At 42.3% G+C, this 16,676-nt stretch overlaps 1 protein-coding gene across 8 annotated transcripts in view; it reads right to left on the reverse strand.

The window, feature by feature from the left end:
- LOC125455677 (tandem C2 domains nuclear protein) overlaps nt 1–16,676 on the reverse strand; it is a 67,928-nt gene that overhangs the window by 17,153 nt on the left and 34,099 nt on the right. For all 8 annotated transcript variants that reach the window (XM_059649044.1, XM_048537972.2, XM_048537975.2 and 5 more), the window contains 4 exons: nt 13,113–13,188; nt 9,853–9,938; nt 7,779–7,895; nt 3,810–4,001 (listed from right to left, as the gene is read on the reverse strand). In XM_059649044.1, coding sequence (XP_059505027.1) covers nt 3,810–4,001; nt 7,779–7,895; nt 9,853–9,938; nt 13,113–13,188 — 471 coding nt within the window. The remainder of the gene's footprint in view (nt 1–3,809; nt 4,002–7,778; nt 7,896–9,852; nt 9,939–13,112; nt 13,189–16,676) is intronic.

The following is a 16,676-nucleotide window of genomic DNA, read 5'->3' on the forward strand; positions in this document are numbered from 1 at the left end:
AAGATTCATACTGAGCAGGGTTTTGGAAAAAATGGAAAAACAAGTGAAATTAGAAAGAAAATAAAAAGTGATGATTCAAGTTCCTCCTTTCTATTGTACACAATAACTTTGAAATGAATTTCTAAGTGGGTTTTTAAAAAATCAGAAACTTTAAAAAAATGTACTGACTTCACCCTGACTGTTCCTAGGACACACAATAATGTCAAAATTGAGTTGATTGACAGTGTTTACCAGCTCTCTCTGGTTGAAATGAGCCCGTGTCCCATGTGAATCTTAAGCAGGACCTGCAATGGACCCAAAACATCAATATTCCTGCTCCTCTGATGCTGCCTGACCTGCTGTGCTCCTCCAGCTCCACACTGTATTGACTATTTTACTTAAATGAGCTTCCTGGGAGTCCAGATAACTTCTAAATATAATTCACAAGTTAACTGCAGAAAAATGCAACAAATGATAACATATTAATCAGGAGCTGGCTCACACATGCCAATTTGAAGACAAATATCAAATACCTTTTAAATTAAGAACAGTTTCTCTCTGGGTCAACCGGTTTTGTAGCTATGTATTAAAACCAATTTACAGGAACACTGAAAATATCAATGTGATGTAATTCAACACCTACAATACCAGGAAGGCCACTTCTGTATTACTAACTTTGATGCTAGTATCACAATTTTACGTTAAACAAAAAACTCAGACATTTGGCTTATTCTCACTGTTCCTCTACTACGTCTCTTTTACTTTAATTACATTACATCTTCTCTAAACTATGATCCTCATTCTTTCTAAATCTCATTTTGTATGGGTGTGTTGTGTTGATACAAGTCTATTGTTTTATTAATGGCAACATAAAAATAAAGAACTGCGGGTGCTGGAAACCTGAAATAGAAACAGATAGTGCTAGAGAAAGCAGTTCTGGCAGTATCAGTGTAGTGAGTCAAAGAGGGATGACGTTGAGTACAGTGATAGCAATTTTTTTTAAACTAAATTTGTTTTTATTTGTGTTTGAAACCAGCAACAACTGGTCTCTAAAAGTAAGGTCAAAAATCACATGACACCAGGTTGTAGTCCAACAAGTTTATTTGAAGTAAGAGGAAAATAAGGTGTAGAGGTGGATAAACACAGCAGGCCAAGTAGCATCAGAGGAGCAGGAAAGCTGACGTTTCGGGCCTAGACCCCTCTTCAGAAAAGAAGGGTCTAGGCCCGAAACATCAGCCCTCCTGCTCCTCTGATGCTGCTTGGCCTGCTGTGTTCATCCAGCTCTACACCTTGTTATCTCAGATTCTCCAGCATCTGCAGTTCCTACTATCTCTGAAACAAAGGTTTATTTGAAGACAAGCTTTTGGAGTCTCAGTCCTTCTTCAGGTGTCAGTGAGAGAGGTGACATCGGGCACAGAATTTATAAGCAAAAGATCAAAGGATCATAGAACTGACATGGTGTTGAACAAACCTAAGTTGGTTGTTAAATCTTTAATCATTTGGAAAGGATTAATATGCAAATTCCCAAATTTCTTTCAAGCAGTCAAGGACATTTGGCCTTTGGGTAAACCTTCTCTAAGGCGGACTTTGGGGTACACAACAATGCAGAGTCACCAAGCAGAGGCTGGTAGCCAAGTTTGGTACTCGTGAGGACAGCCTTAACTGGGGTCTTAGGCTCATGTCACACTACAGGTGATCTCTCACACACACAAATCTATGGGGTGATTTTGCATTTGCAGATTTGTCATTGCAGATACATTCCATATTGTTCAAAAAGCACATAATTTGTAGACAGTTAATATGGCATTTTATAAATTACTACTTTGGAAATTAAACCAGTCTGACTCCAAGTTGATACACAGCCAGATTCTAAACAAGGCCTCACACCTAAAATGCATTGTCTGACCTGAGATGTCATCTCTGGTATACTGATGGAGCTCATAAAACTCTTTAATTATCTCAGGGCAGTGTCTTTAAAGAAATCTGTGAATTTGCATATTAATCCTCTCTAAGTGATTAAAGATTTAACAAACCAACTTAGGTTTGTTCAACATTGTGTCAGTTCTATGACCCTTTGATCTTTGGCTTATAAATTCTGTGTCTGATGTCACCTCTCTCACTGACACCTGAAGGACTGAGACTCCAAAAGCTTGTGTCTTCAAATAAATCTGTTGAACTGTAACTTGGTGTTGTGTGATTTCTGACCTTGTGCATCCCAGTCCAACACCAGCACTTCCACATCTCTGAAAGTAAATTGCAGAAGAGAAGATCGAAGTTGTTAGAAATACTCAGCAGGTCTGGCAGTGACTTTGGACAGAACAGCATTCAGACGCAGGGTCAAGAACTGCTTCATTAATTCTGGTTCTCCCTCTATTGACACTATCATATCTGCTGAATATTTCCATTTCAGTTTCGCTTTCAGCGACTGCTTGTTCCTGGCTTCAAACTTCATTAATAAAATGGTTAGCACACTTCCATGTGTACTCTATGACTTTACAATGATATTCTGTGAAGCACAAAGGTATTAGAGAATGAAGAACAATTACATTTGGAAGATATAAGCACTGAGTACAGACACAGTCTTACACCATTCTGGTGGATACTGCCAAATATTTAATATTTATGCTTTATGCATTTTCTCACTGCACCCTCACACAGAATCTTTTGCCTTCGCTGGTGGTGAGTTTGGAAATGCAAACAGTTAGGTGAAAGAAGATAATGCCAGGTGGCAGCATATCCGATGCCCACTGCTTACCCACCTCCACCAGAATTATGATCTGGGAGGGATTGCCCATCATTAACCTTCCCACACCACTACCCACTGAGGTCCTTATACATAGCCAATTAATCACCACTTATAGCCTAACCCAACACCAATGGGATTAACTGAACGGCAGGCCTATTGCCATGCAGTGCGTAAGGCAGCTAAAGATGTTTTGTCAGCTTGTCACCTAGCTGTGGGAGGGGTGTGGTGGTCCCTCAATATCCATTAAGGGACTGAATATCAGGAAGGGGTTGTCTACAGATAGCCGCTGCCTCTCGCTCTGCTGCTCTTTCTTCCTGCAACATTCAACGGTCCCTGCCACTCAAAAGGAAAACAGCTCCCATTTCATACAAATGTACAAACAAGAGTAAGCCACTCAGCCCTTCAGGCCTGCTCTGTCATTCAATAAAGATCATGGCTAATCTGATTATACCTGTGGCCTAGGTCCCATCATGATCTTGGGTCTCTGGTGGGTCTTCTTCCAGCTGCGGCCACACCACCCTCAGCCCAACAGCAGCCGGCCACTGAATGGCCATCAGCTGTCACTGGGGGAGACCACAACCCCAGGGTCTTGATTCCAGGTGAAAGATCATTGGTGGCCTTGCCATTGCCCAATTGGTGAGTGGGTCAGTGGGTCTTCCCATTAAAAAGAGATTCAGCACGGGTCCCTTAATGGCTCTCCAGTCAGGAGACAATGACCCCCACCCTAATCCTTTGATAAAGGTATCAGCCCAAGATGCAGCAAAACACATCGTGGGCATATTCCTGCTGAAAAACCTTACCCTGCAATAAGCATATGCTGGGAAATAATGGATATGCTTCTCCCACAACTTTCCATACAGTCCTTTAAAGTAGATTGTGGAGGCCATACAAATTATACAGTCGCCTCGCTCCCAGTGGGAAGGTTCTCCAAATATACAGGGTTGGACTAACTCCCAGATGCTCCCATCCCTCCCAGCTCCCCTAAACTGATCCTAAACTTCAATATAAACCATCATTGATAGGAAAAACCCTGTAAAATCTCAACGCAAAACCAACGATCACTAACTAATCGCCAAGAACTCACCGGTGTTCTTGAAGGTGGAGTAATATCAAGCCAGAGGTTTGATTCCACATCGCTTAACTCTCTAAGTGACATTGAGCATTCACCAATAATTCTCTTCCGTGGATTCTGAGTCATAACATTGATAACCAGGCCATGTGTTTTGAGACTAGGCAGTGAAATATTAAACACAAACGTTTCCATAAATAGCAAATCCTGAAAAGAAGGACAGAAAAGACAGAGTGCGTTAATCTTTGAACCAACAGGGCTGTAGAAGCACCCAAGTTTCCTCAATATTAACAATTTCTCTCCCGATGCTGGTATCTTCCAGAACTACCATAGCATGTCTTGCACACCTCAAAGCCCTGATTCCACTCCTCGTCTGCCATGTCGGCCTATCTCTGAACTGATCACACTCCTCTCAACCCCCTCCAAACTCTCTATTCACTCTGAATATCTCATGTTCATGCCCTCATTTCTTACACTCCTGACAGCGGAACCTTATTTCCACTCTTCTGAGTCTTGACCTCTCGCTTGTTCCCTTTTGATAAGGCCTCTGTCCCTCAGAAACTGACATTGTACTTAACTGCCTGTCCCAAGAACCCCTTCTGGTTACAATATCCTGTTTCCAATCGTCCCGTCCAGATGCTGGCTTTTCTATCAATTTGCTCAGGCTACCAGGAAGGTAATAAAAAGGTCCTGCTGGTTCATTCAATAGGTTCTCAATACTGCAAATTATTCCACCAATCCACACAGGGATTCAAGGGTTTGAATTCCTGTACAACTCAAGATTTCAGTTCAGTGAATGAACCCAAATGACTATTATGGTTGTCCCAAAAAAAAAGTACATTACAGTCAAAAACCAGAGCAACAGCAGACATGATTATGACTAGGAATTTGAGAAAAAGTGAACTTTACCTCCTACATTATACATGGATTATGAAGCACTTGGATGCATTGTGAGCAAATGATACAAAGCTATAAAAGTAAATGCCGATATTCAGCAATCTGTGTGGAGAATGTCATATGTTCTTTTACAATCAAAGTACAGCCAATATCTCTGGTCCACTCGTCTTTCCATCCATGAAAATCGACTTTGGTCTGCCACTCACCGTCCTTATGTGCAGCTCTGCACAGAGGCAGGTAATTGTTAAATTTACCTTTGTTAGGTAGTGGCAGTGTGGAGGAACAGAGGGATCTTGGTGTGCAGATACATAGATCCCTTAAAATGGCCACCCAAGTGGACAGGGTTGTTAAGAAAGCATATGGTGTTTTGGCTTCCATTAACAGGGGGATTGAGTTTAAGAGTCGTGAGATCTTGTTGCAGCTCTATAAAACTTTGGTTAGACCGCACTTGGAATACTGCGTCCAGTTCTGGTTGCCCTATTATAGGAAAGATGTGGATGCTTTGGAGAGGGTTCAGAGGAGGTTTACCAGGATGCTGCCTGGACTAGAGGGCTTATCTTATGAAGAGAGGTTGACTGAGCTCGGTCTCTTTTCATTGGAGAAAAGGAGGAGGAGAGGGGACCTAATTGAGGTATACAAGATAATGAGAGGCATAGATAGAGTTGATAGCCAGAGGCTATTTCCCAGGGCAGAAATGGCTAGCACGAGGGGTCATAGTTTTAAGCTGGTTGGAGGAAAGTATAGAGGGGATGTCAGAGGCGGGTTCTTTACACAGAGAGTTGAGAGAGCATGGAATGCGTTGCCAGCAGCAGTTGTGGAAGCAAGGTCATTGGGGTCATTTAAGAGACTGCTGGACATGCATATGGTCACAGAAATTTGAGGGTGCATACGTGAGGATCAATGGTCGGCACAACATTGTGGGCTGAAGGGCCTGTTCTGTGCTGTACTGTTCTATGTTCTATGTTCTATGTTCTATGTTCTATGTTCTATGTTCTATGTTCTATGTTAAATTTACTTCAACTTCTCAGCTCACAAAAATCACCTAAATCAACACTCAACTCATTCATTTGGAAGGAGCTTTTCACTTATTTGAAAGAATTGTCCAAAAAAGGTTGACAAGGAAGTATCACCGAACCCGAAACATTAACTCGGTTTCTTCCCTCACAGATGCTGCCAGGCCAGCTGAGCTTTTACAGCAATTTCAATTTTTGTTTCTGATTTACAGCATCCGCAGTTCTTTCGGTTTTTAATGATATCTCAGTTCGGGTTAATATTTACCATACGTAAAATGCATGGAACATTACAGCAGACTTTGACCCACAGTATCAGTCATTCAGTAACACTCTTCATATCACAATGTTCCAAACTCTGTCAGCATGGAGAGTCAATATTTATACAAATAATGGATAACCCCTCATACAGTCTTACCAGTTTCAGCACTAATTCCCACCACCATGCCCGGGGGAATCAAGGTTACTCAGAAATTTGGCTAAATTCAACCCTGCAGATCCAGGTTCATATTCTCAGTGTTAAAGTCATCACCAAGTGATACCCTGGCTGGGGTAGATCGCTACCATCAGTCCTCCTTTCTCTGTGCTTAGTCTAGGGCCTAATTGTTAGTTAATAGAGGTTATTCCCCTGGTAAGTCTTAGCAGAAGAGGCACTTGTCTTACAAAATAAGATTGTTCATTTCACGGTCATAAGTCACCATAATCCTATCAGGCCACACAGCTGCTCTCTCATTAGAGAGAGCACTGGAAGTGGTTAAACCTAAGGGTCATCACACCTCAGGCAAGGGGCCAGGTTAAAAAAGGCAAGTCTTCATGTTAACCTCAGAAGATGCAGGAATTGAGTCCATGGTGTTGGCATCACTCTGCATCACAAATTAGCTAACCAGCCAACTGAACTACCTTAGATAACAGGGTGTAGAGCTGGATGAACACAGCAGGCCACGCAGCAGAGGAGCAGGAAAGCTGATGTTTCGGGCCTAGACCAACTGAACTACCTCTGCATGATAGCAGTAGGCACCTGTTAGGCATGACAAGTAAGGACTTGAAGAAACTGTATAGGATAAATCTGTTCCTTTTGGATACTGAGATTAACTGTCTGCATCCAAAGGCTGTGAGACTGTGATTTGGTTGATCTTAATGTCAGATGAATGTTACTCCTTCAGAACCTCTGCCACAACCGTAGCACTTTTCCTTAAAGAGCTTGGGTTCTCCACAATGTATGTAAATGTTAAAATCCAAGAGAACTGTGGATGCTGGAAATCAGAAACAAAATCCGAAATTGCTGGAAAAGCTCAGCAGGTCTGGCAGCATCCGTGGAGACAAAGCAGAGTTAATGTTTCAGGTTCTGAAGAAGGGTCACCAGACCTAAAACTTTAACTGGACCCGAAACATGAAGCCTGCTTTTTCTTCACCAATGCCACCAGACCTACTGAGTTTTGCCAGCAATTTCTGTTTTTGTATTTAAATGATAATATTTACACATACTTCAATATTTGTGATGGAGAAATGGTGGATTGGTTTGGAATTTTACTATAATTTTAATTAAACACTACCCCTTTTTAAACTAAGGCAGTCCTTGAAATCTAAAACTTTGAACAATCTTTAAGGTCACCATCCTTGTATCTCACATAGTTCATTGTCTCACTTTGCTTTATGATGCACCCATGAATCACCTTGGAATGCTTAGATAAAAAAGCACTGTATTAATATTAGTTGTCAATTACAATTTTATTTTAAATTAATTCACAGGATGTGGGCATTGGCAGCATTTATTGCCCATCTCTAATTGCTCAGAGGGCAGGTCAGAGTCAGAGTCAGAGTCAATCACATTGCTGTGGGTCTGGAGTTGTGTGTAGACCAGACCAGCTAAAGATGGTAGTTTCCTTCCCTAAAGCCCATTACTGAAGGTCTAGAGATTATATGGTCACTTTTGGTACTGATACAATCACAGTTCTGATTGTTCTAATGCAGGAACAGCATGGAACATGGAAGTAAAAATACACAGTTAGAGCAGATGGTTAGATGGTAACAGCAATAACTTCATGAAGACGTTCAGACTTTGCTGAACAATACTTACACTGGCACCATCTTTCATGGAAGATTTGAAGTGCACAGGCTTTTCTAACGTTATTGTTCCTTTCAGATAAACAATAACCTTTTCTGCAGGTTTACTGCGCAGGTACAAGTCTCTAATCTGTTCAAGGATGAGAATATAATTATTTACAACTCATTAATTCACAGAATGGCACTTTAATAGCACAAATGCATCTTAATTCAAATAATCTAGTAAGAAGGTTTTAACACTTGTTTCATTAATGCTGCTTTCTTTTTAGTGCAAAAGTCAAGTGAGTTATTAGGAGGGGAGTTTATCATTTGTTGCATATTGCATCAAATGGAAAATGATGCACATTAACACTTTTTTCAGAGAAGGAAGGATGTGAAGTCTTCATTCCCTAATCAGGACAGAAGGAGGGAATAGCTTCAAGACCAAAAGAGTACAAAACATATTCCAGCTAATAAATGTTGTTGTTACATAGATGCTGCTGTTGTGACCTATTTCTATTTATATATTTTATCATATAAATACAGCAAACTTTTTATTAACTGGCAGCTACGAGACCAAAAGCGTACCAGTTGATCAAATAATCTGCTTGATCAAAAAGTTCACATGATCAATCACACACTAAGTAACATAAATGTAACGCAGTGGGTATGTACATCACTGCAAAACTTTGCTTACAGCATAAGTCACTTAAATAATAATGCAACTTTGCCTTGAATAAAACTTACCAGTACACAATTTTGTCACTCGCACCCCCAACTGATTACTTGGGCATTGCAGAGATCACAATAATACAGTAAACTTCATGGTATTTGAAGCATATATTTTTGACGGTTTATTAAGTCTGCCGGTTCATTAAAGAGCCAGTTAAAACAAAGTTTGTTATAAAAATTTAATACATGATTTACACTAGAGGTACACAACACCAGCCCATGGCTCAATTCTAGACCAATTCTGATCCAGTCCAACTTCAGAGACACTGTCAAATACCCTGTTTTCTAGACTATGCGTTGGGTTTTATGGGAAGGCAGATTCTCACTTCTCCCATTCCTGGAAGGAAGAAAACTGGGCATTAACAAAAACGGCCTTAACTAACCGTGGGTCAAACTACAAGCAGATCTGCAAAGCAGTGTCATGGTTGCCAGAGACAAGTATGTCCTGGGTTTTGGGCCGGGGTGGGGCGGGGGGGAAATCAGGTACCCAAAACAAGAGAGCGGGTGTGTCCAAGTGTGACCGTGGGTGTCAGTGGCCAGGCACAGAGACAAGCACAGCTCCATACCATCCTGGGGAGCTGTATGTCCCCAATCTGCACTGGGCATATGCCACATGTTGTACCCTCCCCTCTTTTTGCTTGTCACCACATTTGGTGATAAATGGCCTTTTTTATCTCATCCCACCTTCATCTGCCCACTGTATTATCGCAGTGGAGGTAGATTGAGGGCCTTAAGGGAGTGATAATTTGGCCACTTGGGCCTCAGTGGGCTATCAAACAGGCATGAGTAGACACCATACCCTCCCTCTCCCCCTCTCCCTCCCCCGTTAACCTCACCTTCCCGACTCCACCCCGTATTGTATTACGGACACAATATTTGGGGTAGTTGTAACAATGTTGGTTGAGTCACCAAACACACTCAGTTCAAGGGAGCGGAGTTTGGGACATAAAACTCTTCAGTTTCTTGCAGGTTCCTCAAGTTGAGAAATATAGAATACTTACATAAAGTTGAAAGAGCAGCTAGCAGAGGAATAGGCTTACAGATTATTTGTTGCAACAGCAATAGAAACACCAGCAAATTTGATACCAAGGTTTAGGTGGTGGATTGCAAAGTGAATGGAAAATAAAACAATAGTAACACTACATCACAGCTTCCCCAGTGCATAAACAACGTAAGGAACTGATAATGCTGGAAAACTGAAATAAAAACAGAACTTGCTGGAGAACCTCAGCAGAGTTAATGTTTCAACTCCAGTAACCTTTCTTCAGACCCGAGAAATGGTTACTGGACTCAAAACATTCACACTGCTTTCTCTCCAAAGATGCGTTTTTCCAGCCAATTCTGTTTTTGTAATCTTGTACATAGTTAGGCCTCACCTGTACTATGTTGATCCAGATTTGTTCCACGTTTGGTCTGTAACTCAGTTTCAGATTGAGTTTTCCAAAGTCATCTGCAAGTGTGTCTGGAAAACATCATACACTTGTAAATACTTATACATTTGGTCACTCCACGTGCCATGTTTCCTGCTCCATAACATTCCCCAGGTACTTCTGATATCCACATAATTCCCATTATAAAAGGAGGCCAGGCTGAGAGATTTTCATTTGTAATAATCCTTTGATCAACCTGGTCACTACCATTTGGTTAAAACAAATATTCTTGTGCACAATGGGTAGATGGATGGAATTACGGAACAGATCAGCCACGATACAACCAAATGGAGTAACATTGAGGAGCTGAATGGCCTACTACTGCTGTCATAAAAGTAAGTGGTCAGGTAACTATTGGAGAAAATTCTGAACAAGTAAATTAATCTCCACTCAGAGTCAAATTTTGATCAGGGCTAGTCAACTTGGTTTTGTCAAAAGGGGATCTTGTCGAACAAATTTGGTGACGAGAAGATGGCCAGATGAGTATATGAAGGTAGTTCAATTGATGTAGTAAATAGATTTCAGCAAGACCCACAAAGGAGCTTGATAACTAAGGTAAAAGCACAAAGGATGCAGAATAATGGTTGGCTTGTCGAGCTGGTTTGTTGTTCCGCAAACATTTCGTTACCATGCTGGGTAACATCATCAGTGCAGCCTCTGATGAAGCATCAGTGTGTCTTCTCACCTGGTTTTTAAACTCTGGGGTTCATTGAGCTAGACTACCTCACTTCCAGTTTTCCTTCGTAGTGGAATGTATATGGGGTCGAGTTCTGTGTGTTTATTAATTACTTTCTTCGTGGAGTGCCAGGCTTCTAGGAATTCCCATGCCAGTCTCTGCTGAGCTTGTCCCAGGATTTTGGTGTTATCCCAGCCAAATTGGTGGTTCTCCTTATCCATGTGGATTGAGATGAGTGAGTATTGGCCACGTCCTTTTGTAGCCAGTTGCTGTTTGGGTACCCTTGTTGTTAGTTCCCTTCCTGTTTGTCCGACGTAGTGTTTCTCACAGTCTCTGCAGGGGATCTTGTAGATGACATTGGTTCTGTCCATGGCGGGGAGTGGGTCTTTAGTTCGGGTGAGCACTTGTCGTAGTGTTGATGTGGGTTTGTGTGCCATGCTGATACCCAGCGGTCATAGGAGTCTTGTGGTTAGCTCCGATGTGTTCCCGATGTAAGGGACTGTGAGAAGAGCGTCAGGACGTGTATAATCTTGCTGATGTTGTTCATGTAGGCATGTTCTGACCCAGTTTTTTGGATATCCATTATCCTCGAAAACCTGGAAGAGGTATTCTTCTTCCTCTTGGTGTAGTTCCATGTTGCTGCAGTGTATTGTTGCTCTTTTAAATAGCGTTCGCACACAGCTTCGTTTGTGTGTGTTGGAATGGTTACTCTAGAAGTTCAGTACCTAGCCTGCGTGTGTGGCTTTTCTGTGTACTTTTGTTTGGAGTTCCCCATTTATCTTGCACTCTAAGGTGGCATATGGAACACTTGCCTTTATAGTCGTGGCAAAAACAATAAGGGCAGTGAGGTTACATTGAAGCTGCATAGAACTTTGGTTAAGCCACAGCTGTGTGCAGTTCTGGTCACTGCACTATAGGATGTGATTGCACTGCAGGAGATACAGAAGAGATTCATCCGGGGCGTTACCTGGGACGGAGAAATTTTGATCTGAAGAGAGACTGGATCAGCTTGGGTTGCCTTCTTAAGAACAGAGAAGGCCAAGAGAGGATTTGATCGAGGTGTCTAAGTTTATAGAATCCCTACAGTGTGGAAACAGGCCCTTTGGCCCAACAAGTCCACACCGAACCTCAGAGCATCTCACCCAGATCTATCCCTCTATAACCCAGCTAATCTACACATCCCTGAACACTCCAGGCAATTTAGCATGTTTATAAGAGAGTTTATAAGAGAAACCTTGACAGACTGGTAGAAAGCAATTGATCCCTTTGGTTGAAGGGTCAATAACAAGGGGCATCATTTTAAAGTGAAAGACCTTAAGGTTTGGAGGGGATAGGAAGCAAAATATTTTTACTCAGAGTGACAGAAATTTGGAATGCACTGCATAGGAAGGTGAAAAACCTTAGATCCTTTAAAAAGTACTTGGATGAATGCTTGAAATGTCATCACTTTCAAGGCTTTTGGCCAAGAGCTGGAAATTGGAACTAGTGTGGATTTGGACTGGCATTTTTTATTGATGCAGATTTGATGGGCTGAAGGGCCTCTTCTGTACTATAAGATTGTATGAAAAAAAGACCAAGAACTAGCTAGCTAAAAGAATCTTGTTAGAACCAATATTCTTCACAGGAGGTCAAGTAAGCTTTATTCTTGTTGTTGCATGAATAAATCACAAAAGGAATGGGGGGGCAGGAGAGAAAAATTGAACAATAGGAACCATCTGAAATAAGTGATCACTGCAATATCTTTAGTTCATGGTTGCTAAGCAGAAAATAGCTCTTCTATGCATTATCATTGCTTGTGCACCTTTTATTGGAAGGTTGCAGTTTTATAACCTCTTCACCAGCAAATGCTCCCTGCAGCCAACAGAATAAGTAAGATACAAGCTCCAACTTTAACGCTGCCCAGCCAACGGTAATGGCTGGGCTGGAACAGAGTTGAGCACTACTGTCGCTAGTCCAATAATGGTGATCTTGTCATATTAAAGAGTAACCACAACATGTTCTTCCCCAGTTTTCATCTACAAGCAAATAACAGTGTGTCATTGATTATATGCTTGTCATAGCTCCGCAGTCTCAGGAAAATTAAAATCTTCCAGTAACTCAAGTTCAGCCTATGGGCGCAGGGTACAAAACAGCCTCCTGCAGGGCTCTATTTTGTAAAATTAGTGTTTTTGCTAGAGCCGGTTGTTTGGTGTTTACGGATAATGGATATTGTGTCTCTGGGAGTGTCTCTGAGTGTGTGCGGAGCTGCAAGAGAAGCCTGCAATGCACTGCAAAGTATTGCAGAGGGAGCTGCAGGGAGAGAGAGAAAGAGGGAGGGAGAGAAAAAGAGAGGGGGGGGGTGGTCGGAGAGAGAGGCTGAGACAGATGGAGAAAAATATTAACTAGTTCAAGGTCAGGCATGCCAGCAAACCTTTTGTGCAGAAAATGAAGGAACTGCATTCCTCAAAACAAGCTGCCCTGCTGAACAGTTAGAGTCTATTAAAAACACACTGTGAAGTAGACTGAGGTGACATTGAGTTTTAAAACTCACCTACGCTTCGAGAGCTTCCCTGGGAATCCATCAAAGAAGATATTGTGCTGTTTATACTGGACGTTGAACTAAACCTCTGCAGTTGTAAAGAGAAAAAAAAGTTTTAATTCTTGAATAGGAAAACACCATTCTGCCCCTTGAGCATGGAACAGAGGAACATGGAATTCAACCTCAAACCATTCTTCACAGAATCACATAACTGTTACCGCACTGAAAGAGGCCATTCAGTTCCTGCACTGTTCTATTCCCTTGTGCCAATCTCATGCCTTATTCCCACATCCCTGCACTCTGTCTATCCAAATAGTCATGCAATGCCTCAGTTGAACTTGCCCCCATTTCATTTCCAGGTGCGTCTTCATATTGTGAATTAATATTTTACTTTCTATTAAACTTCAGTCAACTGCTTTAAAGATGACTGCTGAGTTCCAGTTCCTCTTTGTGTACGGGACGGTAAAGTTAGGAGGCATCTAAGAGAACAAAACTAGTTAAAGAAATACTGGAAAGGGGTATACAAATATGCAGTAACTGATCCAAGTTGTGAACTGAACTGTTGTGGTATCATTAGTTTTGACATTCTAATTTACCTGAAACTCTTCATTAGCCTCACTGATACGCTGGAGATTTTCTTCTCATATTGCTGGCTACGATTGCACAGGAAATTAATCTTATTTTAATCTTATTTTTGAGTGACTTCAGGATAATTCTGGAGTGTTGGCAACTCGAATTCGGTGTGTGAGGATAGAGTGTGGATGGGTATCTCATTATTGCTAACTTGGCTAAGTTTCTCTTGGGGCTGAAGAAGAATCTACTACGCAAACAGAGCTCGGAGAAACCGTGGCTCTACTATTCTGAACAGCGGTTGCTCTTTTTGTGGAGAAGTGGTTTCTGAACCACAAATGACAGCTTGCTGTATCATCACACTGTACAAAGGAAAGGACACCTCCCTTCCCTTGAAGGGATCTTTCCAAAGAGTATTGCTGTCCATTGAAATCTCATTAAGGTTTGGCATTTAAAAATATGTTAATATATACCTGCAGAAAGTTAATTAAAGCTACAGTGAATGAACAGTGACACTGATTTATTTCGAGAAACTGAGGTAGCATTGTTGAAAGGCAAAGATAGTTAGATTTTTGAACAATAGAGGTATTAAGGGTTATGGTGAGTGGGTGAGTAGGTGGAGCTGAGTCCACAAAAAGATCAGCCATGATCTTATTGAATTGTGGATAAGCTTGAGGGGTCAGATGGCCTACTCCTGCTCCTACTTCTTATGTTCTTATGTAACCCTCTTTTAAGAAAAGCCCTCATGCAGAAAATGTTAACCAAGTATGCAAGATGCACAAGTTTCTGCTGAATGTCATGGTTCAGTTACAAACCCTGACGTCAATACTCCGAGGCAAGATGCAAAGCACAATTTTTGTAAAACGCAATCTGGTAAATGAGAGTTATAAAAATAACCAGTGAGGTCTTCCAGCTTGTTGCAACGTCTCTGGTTTTCAGTGCATATGTAGTCCAATGAGGTAGTCTAGCAAGTTATTCCACTGCAAGAGAAATATCCACTCAACCCAACACCATTATGGGAGGTCCCTCACCACAAAAACAGTGGTGTTTTACAAAGAAGACCAACACTGCTGTCAGAGAAACTGTTTTTGGAATCAGCGTTGCTTGAAACAGCTAACATAACATTCTTAGCTGAAAGGGACCTCAGCAGCTAATATTCAATGAATTCCCACTTGGACTTTAGAGTAATGCCACTCAGGATTTACACTGTAGCACTGGATTTCAATGCTTTGAACAGGGAGGCCATGAATTTTCAGAGGCTTATGGAATGATTAAAGCACCAAAGGAGGCAATTTGTTCCACCATTCCATTTTACATCTCTGCAAAAGAAACTGAGTTCACACACCACTACTCCAGTCTTTCATTGCTAGCCTTGCCAATGCTGTGACTTCTGGCACTTTTCCAATTCCCTGTTGAGAGTTATGATTGAATCTGCAAGGGCGCATAAGGTCTTTGGAGGCAGCGGAGGGTGGTGTCAAAGTGTGTGGTTGTGGAGTTGGGGGAGAGGTGCGGAGAAAGAAGGAAAAAAAAACAGTCTGATCGGGGAGGGGTTGGGCAGTTGGTAGGGTCAGGAGTCTGGGGCTGTAATTGGTGCAGGAATGGGGGAGGTGGGTGAGCCAGGCATTCAGTTTCATTGTTTCATTGGAATTACAGGAGGCTTTTAATCCTTTTAAGTTTCCTGATTAAATTCCTGCTGCATCTGGAAATCCTCATGATCCTTATACACACAGTGTGTTTTGCTCCAACAATTCCCTAGCCATTGGCATAACCAGATCACTAATTCTCCAGCGGTTCAGTCAGTCAATCATTTGCCTGCTCCATGTATAGTTCAAGTGAGGGGAGGGTAGAATCCTATTAGCTTGGGAGAGTAGTTTTTTTAAAAAATTCATTCACAGGACAAAAGCATCACCCACTTATCACCCACCCTTAATTTCCCAGAGGGCACTTAAGAGTCAGCCACATTGCTGTGGGTTTGGAGTCACTTGCAGGCCAGTGTAAACGCATGCAAGCTCCAAAAGCATTTGGGAACCAAAGCCCCTCTGGCATTTTCCCCCGTAACGTCTGACTTCATCCCTTCTTTTAATCACACCTCTTGCAATATATTCACCACACCCTTTGAAGCTTCCTTCTCTTTCAATATCTGTTCCACTTTTTCATCTTCCCTCTCTGTCAAAGCATAAAATAACACAATTTTTCAGTCCATTTCAGTTCTGAACAGTCACATGAGAATCAAAATGGTGACTGTCTCAGTGACAATGGGAACTGCAGATGCTGGAGAATCCAAGATAACAAAGTGTGAGGCTGGATGAACACAGCAGGCCCAGCAGCATCTCAGGAGGACAAAGGCTGATGTTTCGGGCCTAGACACTTCATCAGAGAGGGGGATGGGGTGAGGGTTCTGGAATAAGTAGGGAAAGGGGGGAGGCGGACCAAAGATGGAGAGAAAAGAAGATAGGCGGAGAGGAGAGTATAGGTGGGGAGGTAGGGAGGGGAAAGGTCAGTCCAGGGAAGACGGACAGGTCAAGGAGGTGGGATGAGGTTAGTAGGTAGGAGATGGAGGTGTGGCCTGGGGTGGGAGGAAGGGATGGGTGAGAGGAAGAACAGGTTAGGGAGGCAGAGACGGGCTGGACTGGTTTTGGGATGCAGTGGATGGAGGGGAAGAGCTGGGCTCATTGTGTGGTGCAGTGGGGTGAGGGGACGAACTGGGCTGGTTTTGGGATGTGGTGGGGGAAGGGGAGATTTTGAAGCTGGTGAAGTCCACATTGATACCATTGGGCTGCAGGGTTCCCAAGCGGAATATGAGTTGCTGTTCCTGCAACCTTCGGGTGGCATCATTGTGGCACTGCAGGAGGCCCATGATGGACATGTCATCTAAAGAATGGGAGGGGGAGTTGAAATGGTTCGCGACTGGGAGGTGCAGTTGTTTATTGCGAACCGAGCGGAGGTGTTCTGCAAAGTGGTCCCCAAGCCTCCACCTGGTTTCCCCAATGTAGAGGAAGCCACACC

This window comes from Stegostoma tigrinum, chromosome 10, assembly GCF_030684315.1.
Source record: "Stegostoma tigrinum isolate sSteTig4 chromosome 10, sSteTig4.hap1, whole genome shotgun sequence".
In the NCBI taxonomy this organism is placed as follows: domain Eukaryota; kingdom Metazoa; phylum Chordata; class Chondrichthyes; order Orectolobiformes; family Stegostomatidae; genus Stegostoma; species Stegostoma tigrinum.